The following is a 27,638-nucleotide window of genomic DNA, read 5'->3' as shown; positions in this document are numbered from 1 at the left end:
GGTGTTTCCGTCGTTTGTCTTTCCTTTATCCTCCTCCTTGGTCCGTATGGTACACCTCTAAACAAGGAGGTTCCTCCAAGGAAAGGGCCATGCCTCCCTCCCGCACGAGATGTGTGTCGTTGTCAGGTGTGGATTTCCCTTAGATGAAATGCCAGTCCGCAGCTGATTCAGGTGTGTTTCCCGCCATTGCTGGATGGTGGCAGAACTATGCTGACTGAATTCTAGATCTGTGGGATTTAAAATGTAGGAATTGGGTGCAGTTCTGAATTTGCTCCTACTGGCTTTCTCAGGGGGGAAATCGAGATTCTGCTATTTCTAATGCTTTTTTTTTCCCTTGTTTTTTCCTCATGGTTTTTGTTTTGTTTTCTGACATTGATCTGTAATATCTGGACAATCTTGAGATACCTCTGTGCAATTTCACTGCGCTCTTCTTTTTGATTTGTGATTTTTTTTTTATGTATGTCTTGAGTATTCGTGATAGCTTTGTTGTATGTATGAATGTGCTACAGTGAAAAAATTAAGCAAGTTATTTCCTGCTCATTTTCCTTTTCAGTTGTTTTTTTCCGTTAGCCTTGCTTTGCTCTTGTACCTTGAGACCTTGTGGATCCACCATTCCCAGCCCATTCTGTTGCCCCTCCCACCACCAGGAAAAAGACGCTGTGTTGTTTTTGGTCCTGATTACATTTGCCAATATCTTTTTTGATTTCCATTTTACTTTCAATGTTTTTTCATTCACATCAAAGATGATGAGACAGAGTCGACAGAAACATCTGTCCTGAAAAGCCACCTGGTTAATGAAGTTCCTGTCTTAGCAAGTCCGGACTTGCTCTCTGAAGTTTCTGAGATGAAACAAGATTTGATCAAAATGACGGCCATCTTGACCACAGATGTGTCTGATAAGGCAGGTTCGCTCAAAGTGAAGGAGCTGGCAAAGGCCAGTGAAGAAGAGCCAGGCGAGCCCTTTGAAATTGTAGAGAGAGTGAAGGAGGACTTAGAGAAGGTGAATGCGATCCTGAGGAGTGGAACGTGCGTGAGAGATGAAAGCAGAGCGCGGAGTTCTCAGTCTGAGCGGGAGCTAGAGGAGGAATGGGTTATTGTCAGCGATGAGGAAATCCAAGAGGCCAAGCAACACGCCCCAGTAGAAATCAATGAACACCCATGTATAGAGGTCAGAGTAGACAGAGAGACCAAGGCCAAAGTAGAGAAGGACTCTACTGGGTTAGTGAACTACCTCACAGATGACCTAAATTCATACACTAGTCCTCATGAAAAGAAGCCACACACAGCTCCAGAAAAGTCAGGGGAGACAAGTCAGGCTTCAGCTGTTGGCAAGAGCTCTGAGAGTAATAAGGGGAAGGCCACCTCAGCCGAGGAGAAACAGAGCGCTCAGAAGCAGCTCAAACCAGGCCTGGCAATCAAGAAGCCAGTGCGGAGGAAACTAAAAGAGAAGCAGAAACAGAAAGAGGAGAGCTCGCAAGGCAGCGAAGAAAAGACCGAACTTAAGAAAGGTAGTTCAGAGGAGTCGGTAGATGAAGACCGTGGCCTGGTCCCTGAACCCCTCCCCACTGCCAAGGCCACCTCTCCTCTCATAGAAGAAACTCCTATTGGTTCCATAAAGGACAAAGTGAAGGCTCTTCAGAAGCGAGTGGAAGATGAGCAGAAAGGCCGAAGCAAGCTGCCAGTCAGAGTCAAAGGCAAAGAGGATGTGCCCAAAAGGACCACTCCCAGGACATACCCAGCTGTGTCACCCTCTTCAAAGTCATCGCCTTCCTCTAAAGCAGAAAGACACTCTTCCCTTTCTTCCTCCGCAAAAACTGAAAGACACACACCAGTGTCACCGTCCAGCAAAAACGAAAAACACTCACCTGTGTCACCCTCGGCCAAAACCGAACGGCATTCACCAGTATTTTCAGGTAAACCCGAGAAACATTCACCTGGTTCCCCCTCAACCAAAAATGAAAGACATTCCCCTGTGTCATCTCTAAAAACAGAACGACACACACCCGGGTCACCTTCAGGTAAGACAGACAAACGTCCACCGGTGCCATCATCTGGAAGAACAGAAAAACATCCTCCAGTGTCACCTGGCAAAACCGAAAAACGCTTGCCCGGTTCCCCTTCTATAAGAACCCCAGAGAAGCCGGCACCTGGGTCTGCCACTGGGAAACATGAGAAGCACCTCCCCGTGTCTCCTGGGAAGACAGAAAAGCAGCCACCCATATCTCCCACCTCCAAAACCGAACGAATTGAGGAGACAATGTCTGTCCGGGAGCTCATGAAAGCATTCCAGTCAGGTCAGGACCCATCTAAACACAAAACAGGACTCTTTGAGCACAAATCAGCAAAACAAAAACAGCCACAAGACAAAAGTAAAAGTCGGGTAGAAAAAGAAAAAGGGCACACTGTGACCCAGAGAGAAACACAGAGAATAGAAAGTCAGACAGCCAAGCGTGGCCAGAGATTCCAGGTCTCGGCAGCTACGGAATCCAGAAGGTTCCGTTCTACCACCATCACCGTTGGGCTCAGGATGGAAGATCCAGTTAGAGAAAGGTTTGAGAGAACCCCCATTATTAAAACACCTGAGGTAGTTCCATCAGTGGCGGCAGAAGAAAGCCATCGTGGGAGTGAGATCCCTCAAGAGAAGATTGTGGATGATCAGGGAGACATGGATTTCCAGATCAGTCCAGACAGGAAAACCTCCACTGACTTTTCTGAAGTCATCAAGCAAGAGTTAGAAGACAATGACAAATACCAACAATTCCGCCTCACCGAGGACACAGAAAAGGCTCAGGTTCATTTAGACCAAGTAATTACGAGTCCCTTCAACACGGCTTTCCCACTAGATTATATGAAAGACGAGCTCCTTCCAGCTCTGTCTTTACAGAGCGGTGCTTTGGGTGGCAGTTCAGAAAGCCTGAAACAGGAAGTGATAGCAGGCTCACCTTGCGGCAGCCTGATGGAAGGCACGCCTCAGATCAGTTCAGAAGAGAGCTACAAACATGAGGGTCTAGCAGAAACTCCTGAGACAAGTCCAGAGAGTCTTTCTTTCTCACCAAAGAAAAGTGAGGAACAGATTGGAGAGGCTAAGGGAACTACCAAGGTAGGAACACCCACAGACATTCATTCAGAAAAAGAGCTTCCTATAACTAATGACATTACTGATAGTTCTGAAAAACAAGGTGCTGGGGTCACTCGGGGTTCAGAGCCCTCTACAGAGCATTCTCAGAAGGAGGGCACCCAAGACCCTCCCAAAGATGTGTGCTCCAAACAAGATGGCTGCCCTGAGAGCCAGAGTGTATCATTAGCAAATGAAACACGCCAGGCGTTTACTGAGAAAGGGTCCTGTGGTGAAAATCAGCTCCCACTTGTTAGTTCAGCTTATAAGACACAACCAGAAAGTGAAACTCAGGAATCCTTAACACCCTCAGAAGTGACAGAGGCCTTCCCACCATCTGATGCTTCTGTCAAGACAGCTGAGGGAACTGAACCAAAGCCCCAGGGAGTTATTAGAAGTCCCCAAGGGCTAGAACTTCCTCTCCCTAACCGGGATAGTGAGGTCCTTAGCCCAATGGCTGATGAATCATTAGCAGTCAGCCACAAAGACTCTCTGGAAGCCAGCCCCGTGCTAGAAGATAACTCCTCCCACAAAACCCCTGATTCTCTGGAACCAAGTCCTCTGAAAGAGTCCCCTTGCAGGGACTCCCTTGAAAGCAGCCCGGTTGAGCCTAAAATGAAGGCAGGAATACTCCCAAGTCACTTTCCCTTCCCCTCAGCTATTGCCAAAACAGATCTTGTTGCTGAAGTGGCCTCCATGCGATCCCGGCTGCTCCGAGACCCCGATGGCAGTGCTGAGGATGACAGTCTAGAGCAGACATCCCTCATGGAGAGCTCAGGGAAAAGCCCCCTGTCCCCTGACACCCCCAGCTCCGAGGAAGTTAGCTACGAGGTCACACCCAAACCTTCGGATTCAAGTACACCCAAACCGGCTGTGATTCATGAATGTGCAGAAGAGGATGACTCTGAGAACGGGGAGAAGAAGAGGTTCACGCCAGAAGAGGAAATGTTCAAAATGGTAACCAAAATTAAAACGTTTGATGAACTTGAGCAAGAAGCAAAGCAGAAAAGGGACTACAAAAAAGAACCCAGGCAAGATGGGTCCTCCTCAGCCTCGGACCCCGATGCTGACTGTTCAGCAGAAGTGGATGATGCGAAACAGATGGAGGGCACAGAGGGTGAGCGGGAGGTCCCTGTCTTGGTGACTTCAGAGAGCAGAAAGGCTTCTTCTTCTTCCTCGGAGAGCGAACCTGAGCTGACACAGCTGAGTAAAGGTGCTGACTCGGGACTTCTGACGGAGCCAGTTATCCGAGTGCAACCCCCATCTCCCCTCCCATCCAGCATAGACTCTAATTCTAGCCCTGAAGAAGCAGCACAGTTCCAGCCCATAGTTCCCAAGCAATATACTTTCAAGATGAATGAGGAGATTCAAGAAGAGCCAGCTAATTCAGAAGATAAAGATTGCAAATCACATTTAGCGGAAGACAGTCAGACTCAATCTGCTGATGCTGCTGATGGGTCTGATGATGACCTGAACAGAGAGACTACTCAGCCAGAGACCTGTGATGGCCATGGTTGTGAGAGTGTGAGTCCTAGCAACTCAGCCACTCCTGTCTCCCTAGGAGTTCAGAGTCCAGAGCATAAAGATGTCGATAAGCCCCTGGCCGTTGATAAAGACTCACTAGCTCACCGGGATACTTGTGAAAATGACCGAGAAGAAAGAGCGTTTGATCCTTCTGGAGTGGAATCTACTCAAGAAGATCTTCCCAATGAAAGCTCTTCCTTGTCTTCTTCTTCTCATTGCGCGGTACCTGAAGGAAATGAATCAGCTAAAGAAATAGCCTCTCCATCTTCCCCTGTAAAAGTAGAGGTCACAATAACTGACCAGGCTTTGGAGAGCATGTCAGAGGACTGTCCCATTCAAGACTCATCTACTACAACTCAAACAGAGAGGTTTGCCATGGACGTTCCAGTGTCTGATTTAGCCAAGATTGATGAAAATTCTGATCCTCAAATCATCAGCCCTTATGAAAATGTTCCTTCCTCATCGTTCTTCTCTGCTGAGCCCAGCAAAATCCAAACAGATACCTGTCATAGCACAGTTGTTCATTCACCTGAAGTGTATTCTGTCATCATCAGATCCTCTCCTGAGGATGTGGTAGTGACAAACTCCTCTAACAGAATTGTCTCAGGTGAAGAATCTCATTGTGAGAGCCACGATCTAGAAACTGAATCCGAGCAAAAAAGTGCTTTGTGGGCCGTGCAGTCTGATGCACCTCCCTTGGTTGTAGCACCCACCGCATCAGATGCAGCATCAGTCACTGGGGAACAATCAAGCAAAGTCATCATCACCAAAACGGATGCTGATGCTGACTCCTGGAGCGAGATCCGTGAAGATGATGCAGCCTTCGAAGCTCGGGTGAAGGAGGAAGAACAGAAGATATTCGGTTTGATGGTAGACAGGCAGTCACAGGGCACCACTCCTGATACCACTCCTGCTAGGACCCCAACTGAAGAGGGGACCCCGACAAGTGAACAAAATCCATTCCTCTTTCAGGAAGGAAAATTGTTTGAGATGACCCGAAGTGGTGCCATCGATATGACCAAAAGGTCCTATGCAGATGAAAGTTTGCACTTTTTCCAAATCAGCCAAGAATCCAATGAAGAGACTATCTCCGAAGACTTGAAGGAAGGGGCCACTGGGGCTGAGCCTCCACAGATGGAGACTACTAGTGAGTCACTGGAACTTTCAGAACCCAAAGAAGCAATGGATGATGAAGGAGAATTACTTCCTGATGATGTAAGTGAGGAGATAGAGGATTTACCTGCCTCAGATGCTAACATTGACTCCCAAGTGATAATTTCAGCTTCCACAGAAACACCCACCAAAGAGGCTGTATCCACAGCGGTCGAGGAGCCCCCCACCACACAGCGGAGTGATTCTCTGAGCACTGTGAAGCAGACACCATGCCCTGCCGTCCCTGAACCTGTTGGTCAATTGGACTTTTCCACAGTCACTAGGTCTGAGCGGAATGATGAGTCCCCAGAGTCTTCTCCAGAGGAACAGAAGTCTGTGATTGAGATCCCTACTGCACCCATGGAAAACGTGCCTTCTGCTGAAAGCAAATCCCAAATTCCTATCAGGACTCTCCCCACCTTAGTCCCAGCCCCTCCATCTGCAGAGGATGAGAGTGCATTTTCTGATGATTTCCCATCCAGCCTAGATGAGGATAGTAAGGAGGATGGAGCAAAACCAAAGTCCAAAATTCCCGTCAAAGCATCCACCCAAAGAACTGAGTGGCAGCCCTCCCCTACAGACATCTCTCTCCAGAAGACAGCTGTCCCCCAGGGACAAGACACACTAAGCAGAGCACCAGATGGTAGAAGCAAATCAGAGTCAGATGCTAGTTCCTTAGATGCTAAGACCAAATGCCCAGTGAAAGCCAGAAGTTACATTGAGACGGAGACGGAGAGCAGGGAGAGGGCCGAGGGGTTTGAGTCAGAATCGGAAGATGGGGCCACAAAACCAAAGCTCTTTGCATCCCGACTGCCGGTGAAGAGCAGGAGCACTTCATCTTCTGGCAGAACAGGCACGAGCCCCACCAGAGAGAGCAGGGAGCACTTCTTTGACCTTTACCGGAACTCCATAGAATTCTTTGAGGAGATTAGTGATGAGGCGTCCAAATTAGTGGACAGGCTTACACAGTCAGAGAGGGAGCAGGAGCCACCTTCAGACGACGAAAGTAGCAGTGCCCTGGAAGTGTCAGTCATTGAGAATCTGCCACCTGTTGACATTGAGCACTCAGCTCCCGAGGACATCTTTGACACAAGGCCCATTTGGGATGAGTCTATTGAGACTATGATTGAACGCATCCCTGATGAAAATGGCCATGACCGAGCTGAAGGTATTTGCCAGCCACTGGGAATCCCTGTGCTACGCATGTCATAAATTTGATAGAGATTTTTTTTTGGTAAAGTTTTGTTTTATTTTGTGATTTATGTCTCATTTTATTTAAGCTTTCTGTAGTGGTTAATGTGTTTGTGTAAGCCCTTTGTGTTTCGTGCTTTTTCTGTATATTCTTGTCTATGAAACAATCTCAAGATTGAGTAATGAGAATGCTTATTCAAACCAGAACCATAACCAAGCAACGGGGGAACCTCACCTTTCTTTAGCTGCTGCATGGAAAGCCATACAAGCTTTGAGTTTTGTTGTTCTGATGTTCCAGGCTTAGTCTCAAGTCAGCTACATTTGCTTTTACATGTGAGCATATGGGTTTCACGGCACAAGGCCTCCTTACTCTAATTTCTAATACTTTGATTGGTACATCAAATTTTGTCATGATCAGGAAGCCCTTTACTCAAAACTATTTCTCACATCCTAATATTCTAATTATTGTGGGCCTGTTTTTCAATTCAGAGAGGTCAGCTTTCAGATACCCATGATAACCAAATTAGTCCAACAAACCCGAGGTAAAAATGAACAGTGAATGTGTTCAGACAGGATTCAGAAAACAACAAAATCTCAAACTTTGCACGATATGAGGGAATGATGGCTCTTGGAATTATATATCTATTTTTTTTAAAAAAAGGAAACCATGGGTGGCTTTGAGAGGTTACTGCAGGCTTCCGTTATTTCTAAATGAAGACTTATCCTTAAAGTGTAGGTGACATAGAATTCCCCAATGCTGTCCAGCAGTCCACAGCAGTTAAGAGGGGATTGGATGAATTCTAGTTCTGTGTGAGTGTGCACTACATGACTTTGCTTAGGAACAGGCAGCCAGAACCTTTGCCTCAGATGCAAATGTCCCACCAGCAGGAGCTACAAAGCTCATATGCCTTTGTCCTGCCTTCTTCCAAAGGTCAATAGGACATTGATGTTCCTGGCCTCAGTTTAAGTCCAGGCTTAAGATAATCCCTTGTGCTTTCTTTCAGATAGGACGTGGTGGTGACTGACAGGTCTACAGGCAGGGGTAGTACAGTTCAACCAGTTACTCCACCTCCGTAGCCCATCTCTGATTTCTCTGGGGTTTCATGTATGCAGTGAGTGTACAGTTGTTTTGCTCTCCTTCTTCAAAAGCATAAAAGGAAAGTCCTGAGATAACTAGACATTCTGTTCAGGTACAAGTCTTCATTAAAGGGATATGGAAGCAAATGGTTTCCGCAAATCACCACATGGGATTCATTCCCCATTTTATCCCAGAAATCAGAAAACATACCACTTCATATGACCTAAGCCACGATAGCTAATTTGTGCGACTATTAGATATTAGATTGAGTGACTTCCTTTCTTGGATGATCAGTACTATGGTTCCCCTCTTGTCCCAGACACTCTTTGGCCATTCTGTTTTTGACCTTCTGTAGATCCCCAAGATGAGCAGGAGCGGATGGAAGAAAGGCTGGCATACATTGCTGATCACCTTGGCTTCAGCTGGACAGGTAATTGGTGTGACCCAGGGTTTCTACAGAAAACCTGAACCTTGAACATCCCATTCAAGATCCTTTCTATTTTTTCCTTTACTTTTCTTGAGGAAGACTATATGGAATTAGGCAAAGAAAAATCTATGAGTTGACAAATCTGACTGCAATAGCTGATAGATGGTTCTCAACAGTTTGCAGTTTGGAACTTGAGATTTGAAGACTTTGAGACTCAAGATGGCCAGGCTTCACACATTCTTAGATTCAATTTTTAAAATTTTTTGTTTTTGTTTTCCTGAAACAAGTTCTCACTCTATCTTCCAGGCCAACCTGGAGCTTTCTATGTCACGTAAGCACACCTAAGATCATGGTAATCTTCCTGCCCAGTGCCGGGAATAAGGGTGTGAGCTACCATGCCTGGCAATTTTCATAACATTCGAGATGTCACCAGAGCTGCTTCTTTTTGATGTTTGATGTCAGGTGTCTTTCAGAGTAAATTGTTACTAACCTATGCTCTGGGAAAATGTTAAAATGTCTATGAATGAGATGCTGCTCTGATTTTTTTTTTTTTTGATTTTTATTTTTGAGGCAGGGGTGTGGAAGCATAGAGTATGTGTTCAGTGATCTATTAAGAAAAGCTGAATTCTAAACCCATACTGTTATTTACAAATCATGATTTATGAATTTAAAAGATATTTCTCATTTGCCTGTGACTTAATAATAGGTAACATTGTAGCCTAGCCCACCTTCTTATTTTCAGTTTTTAACTCTGATGTGGTTCCTTATGTATCACTTGGATACGCTGCGCTGAGACAAATGGCATAAAGTTACTACAATGCCATGTTTCTTAAATATTGGGTAGTAAATAAGTATCTATTCTCAAAGATGATTGATAATTTTGAATAAATGACTGGAAGCCATAGATAGGAATAGCCATTTTCTAACTTTTAGAATAATATTGAATAATATTGAAATAATAGAATAATTTTAGAATAATATTGAAATACTCACCAGATGCTTATCTGAGGGATTTATAGCAAAGAATAATACCAAAATATCCCCAGTTGGCATATTAGAAATTCATTATTTTCCTTGAATACATATACATCCATACATATACTAAATGTAATAGGTATAGAAAAGTTGGTAAAACTGAAAACCTTATAACCAAATAGAACAAAAGAAAAGGAAAAGGAGATAGATCTCTAAAACAGAATTACTAGATCAAGGATATTTTTAGTGTTGAAATATATCAGTTAGATAATAGAAGTCATTGCTTTTATACACAGTTGTATACCTACACATTAGAATAGCATGCACAAAGCATTAACTATTCATATAGAATGTTAATAGTAGAATAAAGAAACTTTTTGTAGGAGGAACATTTGTGACAGGGTTTCTCTATGAAGCTCTGGTCATTTGGGAACTCACTATGTAGACTAGGCTGGCCTCAAACTCACACCTGTCTCTACCTCCTACATGCTGGGTTTCAAGGTGGACATCACTACACCTAACTGAAGAAACGTTTTGGCTTCCACCCTACACAAGTTTAATAATTCCAAGTACTTTCCTTCATGCACCTCAAATGAAGAAAAAAGCGTACTTGATCACTGTAAGTTAGCTACAGCCAGTATTTGCACACATTTCCAGAACCAGGATTTGTAGGAGTTAAAAAATTGTAAAACTTAGAAATGCTTTGTTTCTCCTGTTTTTTATTTTATTTTATTATTTTATTTTATTTCATTTTTTTATTATCTTTGTTAAAAGTATGAACAAGTGATGATGGTCTGATTTTCATTCACATTTTACCCCTTTACCCTTTTTTTGTTTTGTTTTGTTTTGTTTTTTGTTTTTCAAGACAGGGTTTCTCTGTGTAGCTCTGGCTGTCCTGGAACTCACTTTGTAGACCAGGCTGGCCTCAAACTCAGAAATCTGCCTGCCTCTGCCTCCCAAGTGCTGGGATTAAAGGTGTGTGCCACCACGCCTGGCATACCCCTTTACCCTTCCTACTTCTATAATGGCACTGATCAATTCTATATCCAATTTTAATGGAGAGTGAGAGTGAGCAAGTGAGGGTTAGTGAGTGTTAGTATGTCAAACTTGTGTATGAGTCACTTCTAACACAAATTGCTCATAGCAGCACAAGGCCTTATATTGCTTAGACTTCAAGAAACAAGGTATGGAAATGTAAACCTGAATTCAGTGTATTGACAATGTAGCCTTTTGTTGTTGTTCTAGAATTAGCAAGAGAACTGGATTTCACTGAGGAGCAAATTCACCAAATTCGAATCGAGAACCCCAACTCCCTTCAAGATCAGAGCCATGCACTGCTCAAGTACTGGCTGGAGAGGGATGGGAAGCATGCCACAGGTAGGTGGGGGAACATCACGGTAGAGGGGGAATCTCAGCTAGAAGTGGGTCACCCAGTGATCTCATCCTTATAAAATCAACAAAAGAAATTGTCAAGAGTCATCAATTTTAAGAACCACTGCCGATGAAACAGAGAGCAAGCTTCTATCGGTTTTAGAATAATCTTGTTCCATGAAGAATCTTGCATGGAATGTTTGTGAACAATGCCAACTATCTGGAAATGATATCAGCACTAGCTGCCAACAGAAAGTTCACTGAGACCAAACAGTTTCAAAGTATGGTTAGTGGGCACATTGTGTAGTTATAACTATTTATGAGTGATGTATCTGCCTTCAGTTTATGTTTATATTCCTCTATAGTCACTTAGGTCTGTGGTGGAGGGGAACCAAATAGATACTCCCTATGATGACTGATACTTTATACTATGACCCTGTGGGGGCGGGGGGAATGGGAAATTCAATAGATCATAGCTGCTGTACAAGTTCGGCACTTTCTTTCACTTCTCCATGAAAATATTCATACCTATTACTGTTTTTGTTATGGATGCTGTTGTTTGGTTGTTTTTGTTTTTTGTTTTTTTTTTTTTGGATATTGTTTTGTCCTTTTTTTGGTCTACATTCATTTTTAGAAGCATTGACAGATTTAGCAAATAAAAACAGAAGGGCACTTGAATAAACTTAAAAACAAGTAATAAATATCTTTTAATATAAATATATTTCACACTGTATTTGAGATGTACTTAAAGTCTTTGTTTTTACCTAGATTCCAGTTTGGGCGGATGTCATCTGGCAATGCTGCCTTTAGGGTCTATAGTGTGCAGACTGCATGCATCACTATTTGCCTCTGTTTACAAAGATCCTTGTTAGGCTTTGCCAGGTTCTTATTTGAATACCAGTAACGTAGTAAAGCAACTGAATGAAAAAAATCCTAAAAAGAGTACATCTCAGATGTAAGGAATGTCTTCTCTCCGATGTCTCAGATACTATCCTCATCGAATGCCTCACCAAGATCAACAGGATGGACATTGTACATCTCCTGGAGACCAACACAGAGCCCCTCCAGGAGCGCATGGGCCGCAGCTATGCAGAAATAGAGCAGACCATTACACTGGACCACAGTGAAGGTTAAGTGATGTCTCTTGGGGATAGGGGATAATACAAAAGCTGGACCTACTGCCTTCATTGTTCAGGCAACAAATCTTTGGTGGTGGTGTATTTGTTTTCATGCCACCTCAGTCCTTTCTCAGTCCATGGTGGCCCTTCTGCTCATTCCTCATTGTCTCCCTGCCATAGGTGGCCATTCAGTTCCTTTTTCCTCAGTTCCTTTGTTCCCAAAGGAACTTCTCATACTGACTTGTTTAAAATCTACTTTAATCACCAAGTTTTAAGTTCTGCACCAACACACCATAATCAGTAGCTATGCAATTTCTACAATATTTAAGCATCATGCTTCCTTCTTCATTTCTGAACCAATAATTCTTCAGATGCACTGGAGCCCTTGGCCACTGGCCTTGTCAACTATAAGTATTCATTTATACTGAATTTATTGTTACGTGTTTTTAGTCTGCCCCTCCTCTCCCAACTCTTCCTGCCCCCTTTCCTCTCTGATTTGTACTTTCACTTCTTCCTTCAAATCCTCAACATTTTTCTTCCCCTTGTTTTTCTTACTTGCTGAGTTTACTTCCAATTTGGTAGACACATGGGATTATACGTAAATCTATCTTCACACCTTTTTACCAGAAGATCTACCAAGATAAGGTGTCTGAGTATATACACTCTGCCTTCCTTCCTGCCACAATATACTAACTTCCCTTCTTTGCTAAAGCTTTTACATCTTTTCTGCTGATTCTTGTCCTCTAGTAATCAAGGCCTCCATTCCTGCAAGCATCCATCTGGCTCTTACAATTGGAACTATGTCTAAAGCCATTGCGATACTCTTGAGACTTCTGTCCTTGAAAGGAAAATAAAGCGACTAGCTCTTCTGCCTCTAAGTTGTTCCCCTCTGTGTCTACTCTGTTTCTCTGTCCACTTCCTTGAAACCCCTTCAAGAGAGAGGATGGAATGCCCTGTTGCTTCCCTTCTCCCTTCTCCTTAGACCTGCCCTGTTTCTTCTTTTCTCCCTGTCTCCTGAGAACTGTTTATACTACTCTGGTCCATCTAATAAACTCCAGTAATTATTTCCCTAGAACCAAATCCCCAGTGTTCAAGTTCCTTCACGCCTTGGTAGCATTTGATCAAAATAATTAATCTTTTTTTCCAACCCCATCTTATTTGCTCTCTTCATTTCCTTTCCATAATGTCTCCCCACCCCACCCCCAGCTAGATCTCTCTCAATGACTCATCATTAACTCTTAACTCTGCATAAGAGTGTCTACATAAAAAGAATACTGAACCCAAGTTGGTAAGGATTCCTCTTACCATTTGGAATCTGACTGGACTGTCACAGGACATGCCTGTTTATCATTAGGGTTTCTTCAGACACTTTAGCATTGAGGAAGTGCTCCCACAATTCTCTGTGGCACCTTTGACCCCATTACTCTGAATCTTTTTCTGACTGCTCCCTCCTTAGGCTCTTCAGAGTGATGGGCATGCTGAAGTCAGGCACAGTATCTTGCTCGTCTTTCTAAGAAATGCTCCTGTAGCAGGATGTGGAACATAATGACCCTTAACAAATATACCCCCAGCATAAGTGAGACTCATAAATATTTTCTCCCCTGCAGGATTTTCAGTCCTTCCAGATGAGCTCTGTGCTTCCAAGGAGAAAAAGGAGCAGGAGGCTTCCAAAGAAAGCGAGTCTAGCGACCACCCACCCATGGTCTCTGAGGAAGACATATCTGTCGGTTATTCCACATTTCAGGATTGCCTCCCCAAAACTGAAGGGGACAGCCCAGCAGCAGCACTGTCTCCCCAAATGCACCAGGAGCCAGTTCAACAAGATTTCTCAGGGAAAACCCAAGACCAGCAGGAATACTAGTGAGTTTCCTAAGAAAGTCTGTTAAGTACAGCTCCAGAATTGCAGCCACTGTGACAACTGTGAGAGGGAGCACAGCCCTGCAAGGGAAAGTTCCAGAAATCTCACAGCTCCGTAGGCTGTGTCGTAGAAATACGGAAATAATCAAGATACATAATTGTGACAGTGTTGTGTGAGGCCATTCTACCCAAGATAACTTCTAGTTTTGTGACCTTGGACAATCCCAAAATGCTTCAAATCTCCATTTCCACATCTAGATAACATGCTAACTACATGAGTGTGACTTATTTAATAGAATCAGAGGTGAAAGATAAGCCCTTGACTCACCTTTGCAGGGCACTCCTTCCTGAGCACTGTCATTACTTACGGGATTGTTGTATCTTGTTGGAATGCTTCCACATGGTACCATGACTACACTAGAGTGTGAACAGTGGTCATGTGAGAACAGCAGCCCATGAGTACTTAAGCAAAGCTATCTAAGTATAAAACAGTGTAACATAAATTATGTACCCAGAATCCAATACCATTAGTATGAGACAGGATGGAGTAAGACTACGGCTAGAGAGGCTTTGTTGTCTTACAAGGATCCTAGAGCATCATTCAACTCAGATCTTTACCAGGTAAATGAGAGATCTGCCTGAGCAACACCTCTATCCACGAAGACAAAGGAACTCAGGAGAAGCAGCATTACTGTGTCAAGAGCTCACAGCCCAGTATTTCCATGGACATTGAGTGCATTTTGTTCTATGGTCACTGAAATATGAGACGAGGGAGACTTGAAATGATTTCTTCCTTGTGGGTACCATCCTCTGTTACCTGCCCAATAGAGTGCAAGGGAGAACATACAGGAAAGGTTAAAAAATTGAGAGACATAGAAAGGAAAATGTGGGAAGACCAGGACTCCTAGAAAGGCATTCAGGGAATCTGTTATCAGTGACAGGACAGAAAACTGCTCGATACAAAGCAAGGAGTGGAAAAGGCCAACATGTTCTTAGTTAGAAACTGAGTTTGACAGGATGTGTGGGAATTACTCAGAACTGCTAGAGAGTGTCAATGCCAACAGGTCCTTCCATCAAATCATAGACATATTTGTATTTACAATCACACTGACTACACTAACGAAGGCTTATTTCATTCTGCTAACATTCTTGCTTGCTTCAAAAGCATTATCTATAAATCTTTGTTACGTAAACATCTATTTTTCACATTTATCTGTATTTGTGTGCATTACGTATGCACATACACATAGTATCTTGGCTAACACAAAGAGGAATTTTATTTTCCCTTCCAATGTTCTTTAGCGGTAAATTGGCACTTTTCTTCCAGTGTAACAACACCAGGGGCAGAAGTGGAAGATACTCAGAAGGCCACAGCCGTTCCTGACTCTCTCTGTAAGACTCCTGAGGACATCAGTGCCCCTCCTGAGGAAGCAAAGCCTTGTCTCCAGACCCCGGTGACTAGCGAACGTGGTTCTCCAATTGTGCAAGAACCTGAGGAGGCTTCTGAGCCCAAAGAGGAGAGTTCTCCAAGGAAAACTAGCCTGGTCATTGTTGAGTCAACAGACGACCAGTCTCAGGTCTTTGAAAGACTGGATGGTGATGCCGCTTTTCAAAAGGTTAGGCCTTCCTTCCTTGGTGTTCCTTTCCTCACCTGTGACAGAGTTGCACAGCTTCCTGGTTTCTCTGTCTATTAATGGATCTTTATTTGTTTTATTTTGTATTGTTTTATAACTTCAAAACTAAAATGACTTATTATGTAAGTTAAACAGGACATGGGAAACCCTTGAGAGCCAGTAAATCCCGAAGAGTTGGTACACAGTTCCAAGGTTAGCTGTCGTACTGGGAGCTCAGATTTTTATCATGGGAAGTCCATCTGTTCAGAAAAACAAACTCTGTAATGAAACAGTATAGCACAGCTTTAAAAAAAAAAATACTAGAATTGTGTGTAATGTTGGTGATGGTAATGAACAAACCTGCTGAGAGTACCAGTGTGATGCTGGGCCTGTAGGCTGTAAGCATTGTACGTAAAAGAGCACTTGCATTGGCGCAGCTGGGGTGGTTAGCACCCAAATGATCCTCAGTGTAAAAGTATAACTTTGTTAAAAATATTAATGTGTGTGTGGGGTTAAGTGTGTGTGTGTGCGTGTGCGTGTGCGTGTGCGTGTGTGTGTGTGTGTGTGTGTGTGTGTGTGTGTATTGCACACAGCATGGTGAATATGTGGTTGTCAAAGCTGTTCCTTTCCTGCCCCCTTGTGGAGCATGAAGATCGAGCTCTAGTCTGCCCAGCAGCAGCTCTGCTGGAGAGAATCGTCTTGGCAGTGAAATTTGCAAGTTCTTCAGATTGGTTTTAGAAATAACTTAGAAAAAAAAAAAAAGGCACTGCCCCTAAACCTGTTGTCTTATTTTATTGTCCAAGTGCCTACCAGTGGCCTGAGAGTATATGATGACACATCGCCATAAAGAGGGTTTTAAAGTTGTGGGCAGAAGTACAGGCTGTCTTAAGAAATGCCTTTAGCATGCACTAGCAAGATTTTGCTGAAAGGACCCAAATATAGCTGTCTCTTGTGAGACGATGCCGGGGCCTAGCAAACACAGGAGTGGATGTTCACAGTCAGCTATTGGATGTATCACATGGCTCCCAATGGAGAAGCTAGAGAAAGTACCCAAGGAGCTAAAGGGATCTGCAACCCTATTGTTGGAACAACATGATGTACTAACCAGAACCCTGGAGCTCTTGTCTCTAGCTGCATATGTATCGAAAGATGGCCTAGTCGGCCATCAATGGAAAGAGAGGCCCATTGGACTTGCAAACTTTATATGCCCCAATATAGGGGAATGCCAGGGCCAAAAGAATGGGAATGGGTGGGTAGGGAAGTGGGGGGGCGCTATGGGGGACTTTTGGGATAGTATTGGAAATGTAATTGAGGAAAATATGTAATAAAAATATAAAAAAAAAAAAGAAATGCCTTTAAACCTCGGGTTCCCCAAATGTGGTCTAGATAGTCCACAGACCTCAGCTCTGGCTAAGGAACTTACAACTCCTCTCCCTGGAGAAGCCCAGAGAGTAGACTGAGCGAATCCTAATGTGTTCCTCATTAAATTAGAAATTACTTTCCTCTAAAGAGTAAAAGTTTTAAACAAAATTTTATATCCTGAGATTTTTTTTAAAAAAAAATCATTATAAATAAAGTGTCAGACCATGTTGCTGGGTGGTAGGCTCCTGAATGTATTTATGTATAATTTTTTAAAATTTGTATGTTTTCCTTTCAAAGAGAAGGTTGCAGAGCTGTAACTTGGGTGTTTTGAGATGTATTAAGCTAATCGAATGTGTTCCTTTCCTTTGAAAACAAACCCAATGCCACGGGTTCAAGTGAGCGGGGGAGTCCATACCTGTCATCCCAGGACTCTGAAACCCAAGGCAGGCTGGTCATGATTTTAAAACCAACCTGGGATATGACAAAGCAAGATGCTATCAAAAAACTTGGAAGGGAAGAAGGGAGAGAGAGAAGAAAAGAGGAAGGGAGGGAAAAGGAGGGGAAGGTAGAGGGAGGGGGAGTAAGAAGAGAGGAAAGGAGAGGAGAGAAGCCATGTTCCAGTAGGAAAAACTGACAGTTTGTGACTCCTAAGACATACTTTCTGATCTAAAATTATATGCCTAGCCTCATCTCTGATTTTGGATCAAACTTTGAATTCTCTGAACTTCTTTGAAAAACTAGTTTAATATTATTCAAGGCCTACCACTTTTGATGCCAGGAAAACGTACTGTTAACTAAAATCTCCAGGGAATTTGACTTTCCTTCAGAAACCCCAGGTACAAATACAAACTGTACCATGTATGGGATAAGAATTCTATTCTAGGCCTAATCAGGACTGGTCCACAGATTGCACGTGTCTACTGCACGACTTAGGCTCTGTGTCTTCACCTGGCTTTTACTACAAGTTTCAAGAACAAGGATTCATGAAACTTCATGTGGGAAACACATATCTTTGGGACCAATTTTGAGACATGGCTTTTCTGACAGCTCTCAGATTGCAGGACTTGACTATGATTCTGGAAGCAATGAAACTCCTTGCTTGTTGAGGCTTGAGATGACCACTCATCTATTTTTCCACACCAAAAAAAAAAAAGACAATTTTTTTTCACCAGCATAAAATTTCAGAATAGGATATGAACAAATCCAGAAAACAGTAGGAAAGACTCAATAGCAAATTAGGCAAAAACAAGGCAGCCACATGCAGTGGCTCACATCTGTAAACATTCAGGAATCCTGTAGCATTCAGGAGTTTGGGAGGGGATGATGGGAAGTTCAAGGCCAGGGTGGTCTATCAAGTGAGATCCTATCTCAAGAAAATCTTTGGTTAAATTTTCTAAACTCAAAACAAAAGAAAAAAAAAAACAACGATTCTTGCATGCTTCCACCAGGAGCTAACAGAGGAATTAGGAGAGCTGGAGGCTAGCTCTGATGAGGAGGCCATGGTAACTACCAGGGTTGTTCGCCGGAGAGTGATTATCCAGGTATCTGCTCTTAAGTTACTGCACGTTGGGACAGCTCTTCCCCTCACTAAGTGACCCAGAACAACAGAAGCTGAGCATGCTCCGTAGGTAGTGCATGCATGGAAAGTGGCTCCCGCCGGCCTTCCGTCTCCTAAGGGAATGTAGAGCCAAGGATGTTTGCAGCCTACCTCCGAGACCCAGAACGCAGAAGAACGATTTGGCTTCTTGGCTTTCACCTGTTTCTCCTCTTGCTTATTCATTTTGGTTGGTTGGTTAAGTTTTACCTAACTTTAATGAGATTCTCCTGAGCATGATATTTTTGTTGTTTCTGCTTAATTGTTTTAATTTTTATTAATCAAACTGACAGGATCTTGCATCTCAGCAATACTTCTCGACATGACCTCTGTCTGGTTTTCTAACATTCCTCACATTAAAAACACTTGGCTGTAATTCTTCAGGAAGCGCCAGAGACTTAAGTAACTTTTCTCTCACTCTTTAGGGAGACGATATGCCTGACATACCCCCAGAGACAGTCACAGAGGAAGAATATGTTGATGAGAATGGACACACCGTGGTGAAGAAGGTACTGGCCAGGGGCTCTGTACAGGGCTGACCTCAGTCTTCCTGTATAACGGCTATCACTAGTGTGGTACCGTAACTCAAAAATAAGAGGGACTCATGAAATGTTTTTCAGGTTACCCGGAAAATCATTAGGCGGTACGTTTCCTCTGATGGCACAGAGAAGGAGGAGATTACCATGCAGGGGATGCCTCAGGAGCCAGTCAACATTGAGGATGGGGACAATTATTCCAAAGTGATAAAGCGCGTGGTATTGAAGAGTGACACCCAGCAGTCAGAGGTGAGGCCACCACCCAGCTCCGCAGAGTTTATTGCACAGAGAAAGTTAAAACATAGGCCTAATAAATAAATAAAACCCAAAAGGTGTTCATTCCTACTGAATCTCCATTTCATGTGGCCATTATACTCACTGTCTTTGTTTGGTTTTTCTCATTTCTATGTTGTATTTACTTCATACTTGATTACAGTACAAATCCAAAGTCAAATTTTAAGAGAATAAAATCCATTTTTTTTTTTTTTTGGCCAGATGTGTGTCATGAAGAGATGGTGTCTAAGTGTACTGCAGTGCTTAGGCCCTCTTGGCACACCAGCCTTCCAAAGGTCACGTTAGACCTGTGTTTGATACTCAGATTTCAGCATTTCAGGGTCATTAAAATTATGATCTGAAACTCCATGCTTTATCATTTATCAATTTCTGTTTTGTTTCCCTGTTGGAAAGCTTCAAACCACCGCCCACACTGGTTCTCATAGACACACAATTTGAAAGTCTTACTGTTCTGCACTCATTCATATAGTAAGAATCGTATGATTATGTACCCGAGACAATCTAGCCATCTACCTTGTGTCCCCTAGCTTTTTATGCTTTTCCTTCAGGGGTTGAGTTTGTCTTCATGTTGCCAAAGAAATAATTGTGGGGAAGAGCACCTATCAGCCTTTTAGAAATGTGGCTGGTAAGGTTTTATTCAACTGACCCATTAACCAGCTTAGCAACCCACACTCAGATAGACCAATTGCTCTCTTACTCCTAACTACCACTTTTCAGAAAGCCAGTATTATAACCACTTTATTTCACAGCACAGAAAATGGCATCGTTTGTTCCATTTTTATCAGTTGGGAATTGTCTGTCACATGTCCTTCATTCATTAGGTGACTTTGTCTGAACCCAGCGTTCTGTCCAGTACCTCACAGTTTCAGGCCGAGCCAGTAGAAGGCCGTAGAGTCAGCAAAGTTGTTAAAACAACCATGGTACATGGAGAACGGATGGAGAAGAGTCTTGGGGACTCTAGCTTAGCCACTGACCTTCCTTCAGCCAAAGATGACTTTGAAGAGGTACAGAAGCCTTGGTTCATTTTTGTGTTTATTTTTCTTTCATGTTTCATGTTTCCTTTGTGTTTGTTTCATGTGCATTTCATGGTTGCTTTGGGTTCAAAAAGAGAATCATTTGTCACTGCTTCTTTTATGCACAGATTCATGGACGGTGTTAGGGTAACTTAACAGACCAGCTTTCCTTCTTAAACAATTTGTGTAGTAAAGTAATATTTCCTCAGCCTAGTGGCATTCACTCATGTCACCCAAAAGGGCTCTTAGAAACACAGACTGCTAAGAGTCCTTCCTGTTGATGTGGGGTCAGAGTCTCCAGAGTCCAGACAAAGTTCCCTATGTCTGTTAAATTACAATGCCAGCTATGATGGCTAAGGCTTGGAACACTGGCACTGATATGGCTAAGGCAGGGTGCCATGAGTTCAAAGCTAGCATATAGGGACAAAATGAGTTCAGGCCACCCTGGACCTCTGAGTAGCATCCTGTCTCAAAAAAAAAAATTTTTTTTTAAAAGTAAATAAATAATAGTGCAGAATGTGTTTCCTGTTAGATGATAGAACTATCTTTTTTTAAAAGATATTTTGTTTATTTACATTTCAAATGTTATCCCCTTTCCTAGTTTTCCTTCCAAAAATCCCCTGTCCCCTCCCCACTCCCTCTGCTCCCCAACCCACCCACTCCTGCTTCCTGGGCCTGGCTTTCCCCTATACTGGGGCATAGAACCTTCACAGGACCAAAAGCCTCTCCTCCCATTGATGACTGGCTAGGCCATCCTCTGCTACACATGCAGCTAGAGCCATGAGTCCCACCATGTGTTTTCTCTGATTGGTGGTTTAGTCCCAGGGAGCTCTGGGGGTACTGGTTAGTTCATATTGATGGGTAGAACTGATCTTTGTTAGCTAATATCCTCAGTGGTGGGTATTAATGAAAATTACATTTATTCTAACTTAAAAAGTGTTGGTCATTGTTTACATTCTGATTCTCAACAGCTAGGAAATAGCTCTTTAGTGTCAGAACCACAGATTCTCAATATGATTACAAACAGCAGGAATTCTGGGAAAAAAAAACAAAACAACAAAATAAAGCCAATGTTGTGAGCTACTGGAAAGGGAATTTGACTCTGTATAAACCAGCTTAGAATTAGAATGCAAAGGGCAAGAGCTGCAACAAAACCCATAGAATATGAAGACCTCTTATGTAATTTATAAAATATTCATTCTCTGTGACTGAAATGCCTTAGACCTGATTATAGGATATGGCCTTTGATTTCTCTAAGGCATTAATAATATGCAGTGAATATCAGTAGATACTAAATTATCTCAATCCTGAAACACATCTGTTCTAAGGGTTGAAGAAGGGATAACAGACACACATAGACAAATATAAACAATTCAAAACTTTTTTTTTAAAATTAAATGCTATACTCTGTGTCCTATACTTATACACTGAGGAATGTTCTGGGTTTTATCCTTTATCATTCAGCATGACCTTTATCATTCAGATCTCCACAATCAGAAGTGGTGTGGTAAAACAAGGAAGTCATTTAAAGTCAGTTGGCCTAGATGCTATTTCCAAGCTTTTGGCAAGTAGTGTAAAACTATCTGTAACACCAGTGGAATTTTAAGGGAGTTGCTAAAACCTCAATACCCATATGAACCTGTAGGGGTTGCCCTCCGTTCCATCAGATACCTTTCTGTGTCACCACAGTTAGTCAAGCAATAAACTGTTTTAATGTTTGTGGTCTATGAATCAAGTCTTGTTTTCTCTTTTTCTTACCTCAGGCTTTGGGTTACACAGGTAGCCATATGAACGTCTACTTGCCCAGTTTAGTAGAGAATGAAATCCTGAAGGAGGATGGATCAATAATTAAGAGGTTTGGGTTAGCATGGGGTGATGCTTTGCCAACTAACATGATACAACTGGGTTCTAATGTTAGGAAAGGGCAGAGCCCTTCTGGGCTGTTGACTGTCATATATGAGAAGGCACAGATCAGGCATGGATGTGTCAGTGTGTTGCCCCTGAAATGTCCACTGATGCCTTCAGATTAATACTGAGACATGGCGATGGCAAGCCATTCCTTTATACACTTTGATCTTCTGGGTTCAAGCAAATTGCCCATATAGTCAAGTAGGTGGGGTATACCACCAAGTTCATAGATGTGGAGGTTACATGAAAAGAAGTCTAATCAATGGCACACTGATTGGCTTGGCAACTAACCACATCCAGCTCAGTCTTTGTCTATTGTGGCTTTGGATAGCATCTGCTTTTCACCGTTAACCGGTTTCATGACTCTGCATGCGAGTGGCAAGAAGTTAGAGCCTAAGTTTGATGCCTTCGATCCTGAATGTACCGAATGCTGCTGAAAGCAGCTTTGGTAAGAGCCTGTGCAAGTAGTGAGCAGCCTTTTCCATATGTGTGAGGCACAGTGAACTGCCTGTGCCATCATAAGTTCGATGCCTGAACTGGGCTTTACTTCTGTTTGCTCTCACTTCTTTGGTTCTCTGGCATTATTGTAAGCCTCAGGACACACATAGACCTCTCAGCTTCTCAGTGAAAGATACAATGGGAACCCAAGTTATAACTGTGCTTCTCATCTCATTGAAAAGAGCAGAAAGATCATCATTTATAGTACCCCATGGGGCTATTTTAGGTTTCTGAATCATAATAATTAGAAGAGAAAAATTAAAGGTTCTGTCATACTCTCACCCTCTGCTCAAAAGGGAGAAACAGCAGCAGCTATGAATTTGGAAGAATGTAATTGCTCTCCTAGAACTTTTAAATGCTATATGAATTAAGGATAAAATGTTTCTGCTGTTCTGAGCATTTAACTCTTTTGTCCAATTGTTCAGACTAAACTGTACAGTCCTCACAAACCCTGGTGCTCCAGGATCTGTGAACTAGAATAAATTTGGAAAGCAGTTGACTCACTGTGTCTTTACAGTGCTGGTCAGAAAGCCAAAGATATAGACAGACACCTTGCATTTACCCTGCCAGACAGTGTGGAATTCTATGGTGCAGCACTTCAGTTATACATTTATCATATGCATGTGTGTATATAAACATCTGCATACATCTATAGAAAACTAAAAGGTAGAAAGAAAGAGAGAGAGAGAGAGAGAGAGAGAGAGAGAGAGAGAGAGAGAGAAGGAAGGAAGGAAGGAAGGAAGGAAGGAAGGTAGGTAAAGAAGGAAGGAAGGAAGGGTCCTAGGCTATAGGCCTGCCCTGTGACAAGAGAGCTATGAAATGTCTCCTAACTTCTACAGAAAGAGACTGATATTTGCCTTTTGTGGAGTAAAAGCAGCAGCACTGCTGGGGACCACCAGAAATAACACAAACTGGTTGCATCCACAGCAATCAAGTTTGAATATTCCATCAAGAGGAACCAATGTAGATATGCCATCAAATGAAAAATACAATTTACTTAATATCTACCAGAGTGAGAGGTTCGGGGAAAGGGAGAAGGAACCAAGGATGTTCAGAGGGAAGCTGTAAGTATTATGGAAGAAGTAAAGTTTTAGAATACGCGGCCATCCCAGTGCGTGTTTCCAGGATTGACCATGGTCAGAACTTCAGCTTCTAAACACTGGGAATTCATTAGGAAAATGCTTGTCCTTCTCTGTTTGCTGGATTTGAAGGTCCATGACTTCCCAGATATGGACACAGGCTCAGGAATCCCAGTCCCTTATCTAATACTTTAAATAATAATAATAATGATGATGATGATGATGTGGGATGTCATTAAAATCCTCTAAAGTCAGTTTTTCTTATTTGTCATAACTATGATAGGATAGTACGTACATAGAATATACTCAACACATATTTGCAGTTGAAGCATTATTCTCACAGGTAGAAAGCAAGAAGAATACAGAGAGAACAAATTGTAGTATCATTTTCAAGTGGGGGAATCTAAGAAAATAACTGTATGAAATAAAACAGTAAGTTACAGCATCTTTTCTAAAGAAGCGCCTCGTGAGGCGACAGGGAAGGGAGCAGCCGGCTGACTGGCATGCAGGGATGCACAGGACTTAAGCACATGGAGGTCTCGAGGATACACAAGAAGTGTCAGCTCTCACAAGTCATATCCGTTTCCTTTCCCTTCCTTGCCAACTCCCAGGGAAGCTTCAGAGACCTTCTTGTTGGTAGTCCCTGTCATGTATATTGATAGAATATCCCAGTTTTTAAAGATCTGAATCTCACAGGAAAGTGCTAGTAAGACAAAATTTGGGCAAAGTTGAGGTCTGGGAAGTGAGTCGATTTTAAATGATTTTTCTGAGTGTGCCAGTGGTGACTGTGGGATGGTTATTTCAGAGCAGACAAGGATCTTTCAGATCCGTGCAGCTCAACCGGAACATGAGTCATATGGCCTGGCTTCTCTTTGAGAAAATAAAATGGACACACAGAGTCTTTCCCATGAAGTGTTTCTAAAAGATGAAAAAAATAATATTTGTTCCAAAATACAACGTTTAAGGTTTTGCGGGTCCTTTCTGACAAGAGACGCTCATTTGTGAGAAACGCGAGAAACATGCTAATAGAAACACATGCAAAGGTGAAACAGGAAGTTCTTGGGTGTTCAGGGAAGGCAGAGCCTAATTAATCTTGTCTGCTCCCTGTAGGACAACAATGAGTAAAGCCAGGACACAGAGGAGGGCTGTGGTGAAGGACCAGCAGGGGAAACACATCACCTTGGAGCACCTGGAGGATGTTCCCGGAGCACTGGACCAAGACGACCTCCAGCGAGATCTCCAGCAACTCCTTCGGCACTTCTGCAAGGAGAACACAAAACAAGAGGCCAAATGAGGAGCTGCCCAGTTCTCACCAGAAACCACAAACCCACTCAATATGCAACTTCCCATTTCTGCACAGGAGTGACTGAAGTGGCCTAATTACTGGGACCCCGTGACACTTCCACTCTCAGCAAACACACAGCATCTACTTTTCCTTCTTTCTCCCTGCCCCTCTCTAACTATAAGCTAATTTGTGACCAAAGATAGCATCCTTCCTTCCGGATGCTGTATCCACTATTTTGAGCATCCGTGCTAACCTGGGAACTGGCATCTCTATCGTTTGCTTCTGCTCAAGCTCCATGAAACTCCATGAATCAGAAGAACTTCACCTGCAGACTTCTTCAAGCGACAGGGGAATCCTTCCAAGGGTATCTATGTATAATGTATATAGCCGAAATTCTCAGACGAACAACAGAGTAAAATTCAAACCACTGCCTGTCATAATTACACTGGGCATCATGGAATAAAAGCCTCTAGATATTGCTGAACAATGGTTAATTATGATATTGCTAACACAATCGAATGGTAATACAGTTCTATGGAAGAAACACTTCAGACTTAGACACGTCCTTAGAACTTCCAGAGTAGCCATTTGCTCTTAAAGCCGTCAGGATCATAATCTTGAAGAAGAATCCCGAGGAGTGGTCTCTAGGACTGGTCAGCCATAGCCGTTGGCTCTTGGACTGCGACCCTGAGGGAGAGGGAGAAGGACTCACAGGCAAGCAGATGGAAACAGTGAGGTATTCTGGTGCTAGAAGCTTCAGGGGTGGTGTTCTAGCACCTTCAGGTGTTTTTGACTTTGGACACGTTGGCAGGGTATTTTAAAAGCTATAACTACTGTAGTTTTCCGGTGTTCATTGCTGCTTTAGCAAACCACGCTGTCTTACTGGTGGTACTTTCTTCTGGCCACTGCACTGTAGATAATTCATTGGAAACAAGATTTATGCACCACACAAAAGGTTAAATGCTGTCACCATGTTGGAGTGGTTTCTTTTCTTTTCTTTTCTTTTCTTTTCTTTTCTTTTCTTTTCTTTTCTTTTCTTTTCTTTTCTTTTTCCCCACCTCCAAGTTTATCTTTCCTCTAATACCTGCATGTAGTGTCACACACACACACACACACACACACACACACATCTTCTTATTACACTAATGGTTTTCACTCTGAGTTTCTACTTTCTAGCCATGTCTGCTCTTCAGCTTGCAGATGAGATTTTGGGAAATCCTTGGAAGATTTGGTTCTCATTAATTTTTTTTTTTTGGTTTATTTATTTGAAACCCAGACACTCTTGGAAACTGAAGTGCATTTGTGTGACTTTCTGTTTGTTTTAGAGAAGGGACAATGACAGTCTGAGTGCTCCCCATGCCCTATGTCGAATCCCCCTAGTGATTGAAGCTGTGTAGCATTTTAACATATATAAATAAATATATTCACAAATATATTCATATAAACAGTATACGTTTTGAATCAGTTATTTGTTAAAGAAAGTATATTCAATGAAGATGAAATTTAAAAGAAAAAGAAAGAAAGAAAGAAAGAAAGAAAGAAAGAAAGAAAGAAAGAAAGAAAAACAGTCTACCCTCCAGAGACTGAAACTTTTCCAGTCCTATCTAGCCTTTTCCTGTGTGCAGAACTGACTCTTTGCTCGGAATGTCAGACACAAACACGACAAACAATAGCACTTCATCTTTTAAAGTAACATTGCCAAGAGAAGAATTTTCCTGGGAGAGAGGTTTCCCATCAGCCAAATCTCCTGAGTCCCTGGCACTAGCACTTTCTGGGGGACTGCGTAGAAACAAAGTGTTCTTTGGCATCCAAACTGAGAGAGAGAGGCAGGTGGCAGCCCTTTTTGAGATATGAGGTGGCCATCTTGTCATATCTTTGCCCTGGAGCTCATGAAAAGCCTTTCTGTTGTGTTATTTGCAGTGCAGATGATGTCCTTGTGGCAACTTAATGGTTCTTCACTTTTTTTTCTTCAATTTTAATTTTTTTTTTTGCTGTGTTATCAAAAACTTGAATACTGTGAGAAGTGAATTTTCAGTTAATGAATCAGCATCTTGTTCCCATGGTGATAACACTAATTGAATATATCTATGAGGGCATGTATTAGTTATTGGAAAACAATACAACACTAACAATACATAGCTGCAATGTTGTAAAATGGCTGATTTAACTAAATAAAATGTATAAGTGTTAAATGTTGCAGTGGTGGTTTGTCCTTCTTTATGACCAGTCTATTTTAGGAGAATCAGAGGTTGTTAAATGAGGTCAACATGAAGCCAACAGAAATACATGAATTACCTTTGTTTTTCCTTTGTGATTTTATTTAATCATATTCTGAGAGGCCAGACGGTAGCATGTGGACTAGCTCACTACAGCCCCGAGGAACTTTTATTCTTACTGTTACTCAACTGGGCAAAACAAGACATATTTTTATGGATTTTTTTAATTTTGAGGCTATCTAGTAAATGAAAAGTAGGAGCTTTTAAGGATGTTGGGGGAAGGGAACTGGGGAATCTGATCAGTAGCACAGAGGGCAAGGCCACAGGAATTTGATCCATTTATGTATAATAACAGCAGTATGAGACAGACTTTGGGGACAGCAGTAAACCCTGGCATTTCCTTTTTTGTTTTGCAGCCAGAGAACAGGAAAT

General features: G+C 42.5%; 1 protein-coding gene across 41 annotated transcripts in view; it reads left to right on the top strand.

Moving 5' to 3' along the window:
- The window catches only part of Ank2 (ankyrin 2), a 583,460-nt gene extending 556,274 nt beyond the window's left edge, over positions 1 to 27,186 (top strand). For 23 of the 41 annotated variants that reach the window (XM_029474797.1, XM_029474817.1, XM_029474813.1 and 20 more), the window contains 12 exons: positions 744 to 6,959; positions 8,416 to 8,490; positions 10,708 to 10,839; positions 11,819 to 11,962; positions 13,559 to 13,811; positions 15,136 to 15,424; positions 18,232 to 18,324; positions 18,803 to 18,886; positions 18,998 to 19,162; positions 20,029 to 20,211; positions 21,984 to 22,075; positions 24,816 to 27,182. In XM_029474797.1, the coding sequence (XP_029330657.1) occupies positions 744 to 6,959; positions 8,416 to 8,490; positions 10,708 to 10,839; positions 11,819 to 11,962; positions 13,559 to 13,811; positions 15,136 to 15,424; positions 18,232 to 18,324; positions 18,803 to 18,886; positions 18,998 to 19,162; positions 20,029 to 20,211; positions 21,984 to 22,075; positions 24,816 to 24,999 (7,910 nt within the window). In that variant the 3' untranslated portion in view covers positions 25,000 to 27,182. Of the gene's footprint in view, positions 1 to 743; positions 6,960 to 8,415; positions 8,491 to 10,707; positions 10,840 to 11,818; positions 11,963 to 13,558; positions 13,812 to 15,135; positions 15,425 to 18,231; positions 18,325 to 18,802; positions 18,887 to 18,997; positions 19,163 to 20,028; positions 20,212 to 21,983; positions 22,076 to 24,815 lie in introns of all 41 variants that reach the window. The other 18 variants (XM_029474834.1, XM_029474832.1, XM_029474829.1 and 15 more) reach the window with 6 other exon arrangements.
- The last annotated feature ends 452 nt before the right edge of the window (positions 27,187 to 27,638 follow it).

Source organism: Mus caroli, chromosome 3 (assembly GCF_900094665.2).
Source record: "Mus caroli chromosome 3, CAROLI_EIJ_v1.1, whole genome shotgun sequence".
Lineage (NCBI taxonomy): Eukaryota > Metazoa > Chordata > Mammalia > Rodentia > Muridae > Mus > Mus caroli.
This window is presented reverse-complemented; position numbering and strand designations above follow the sequence as displayed.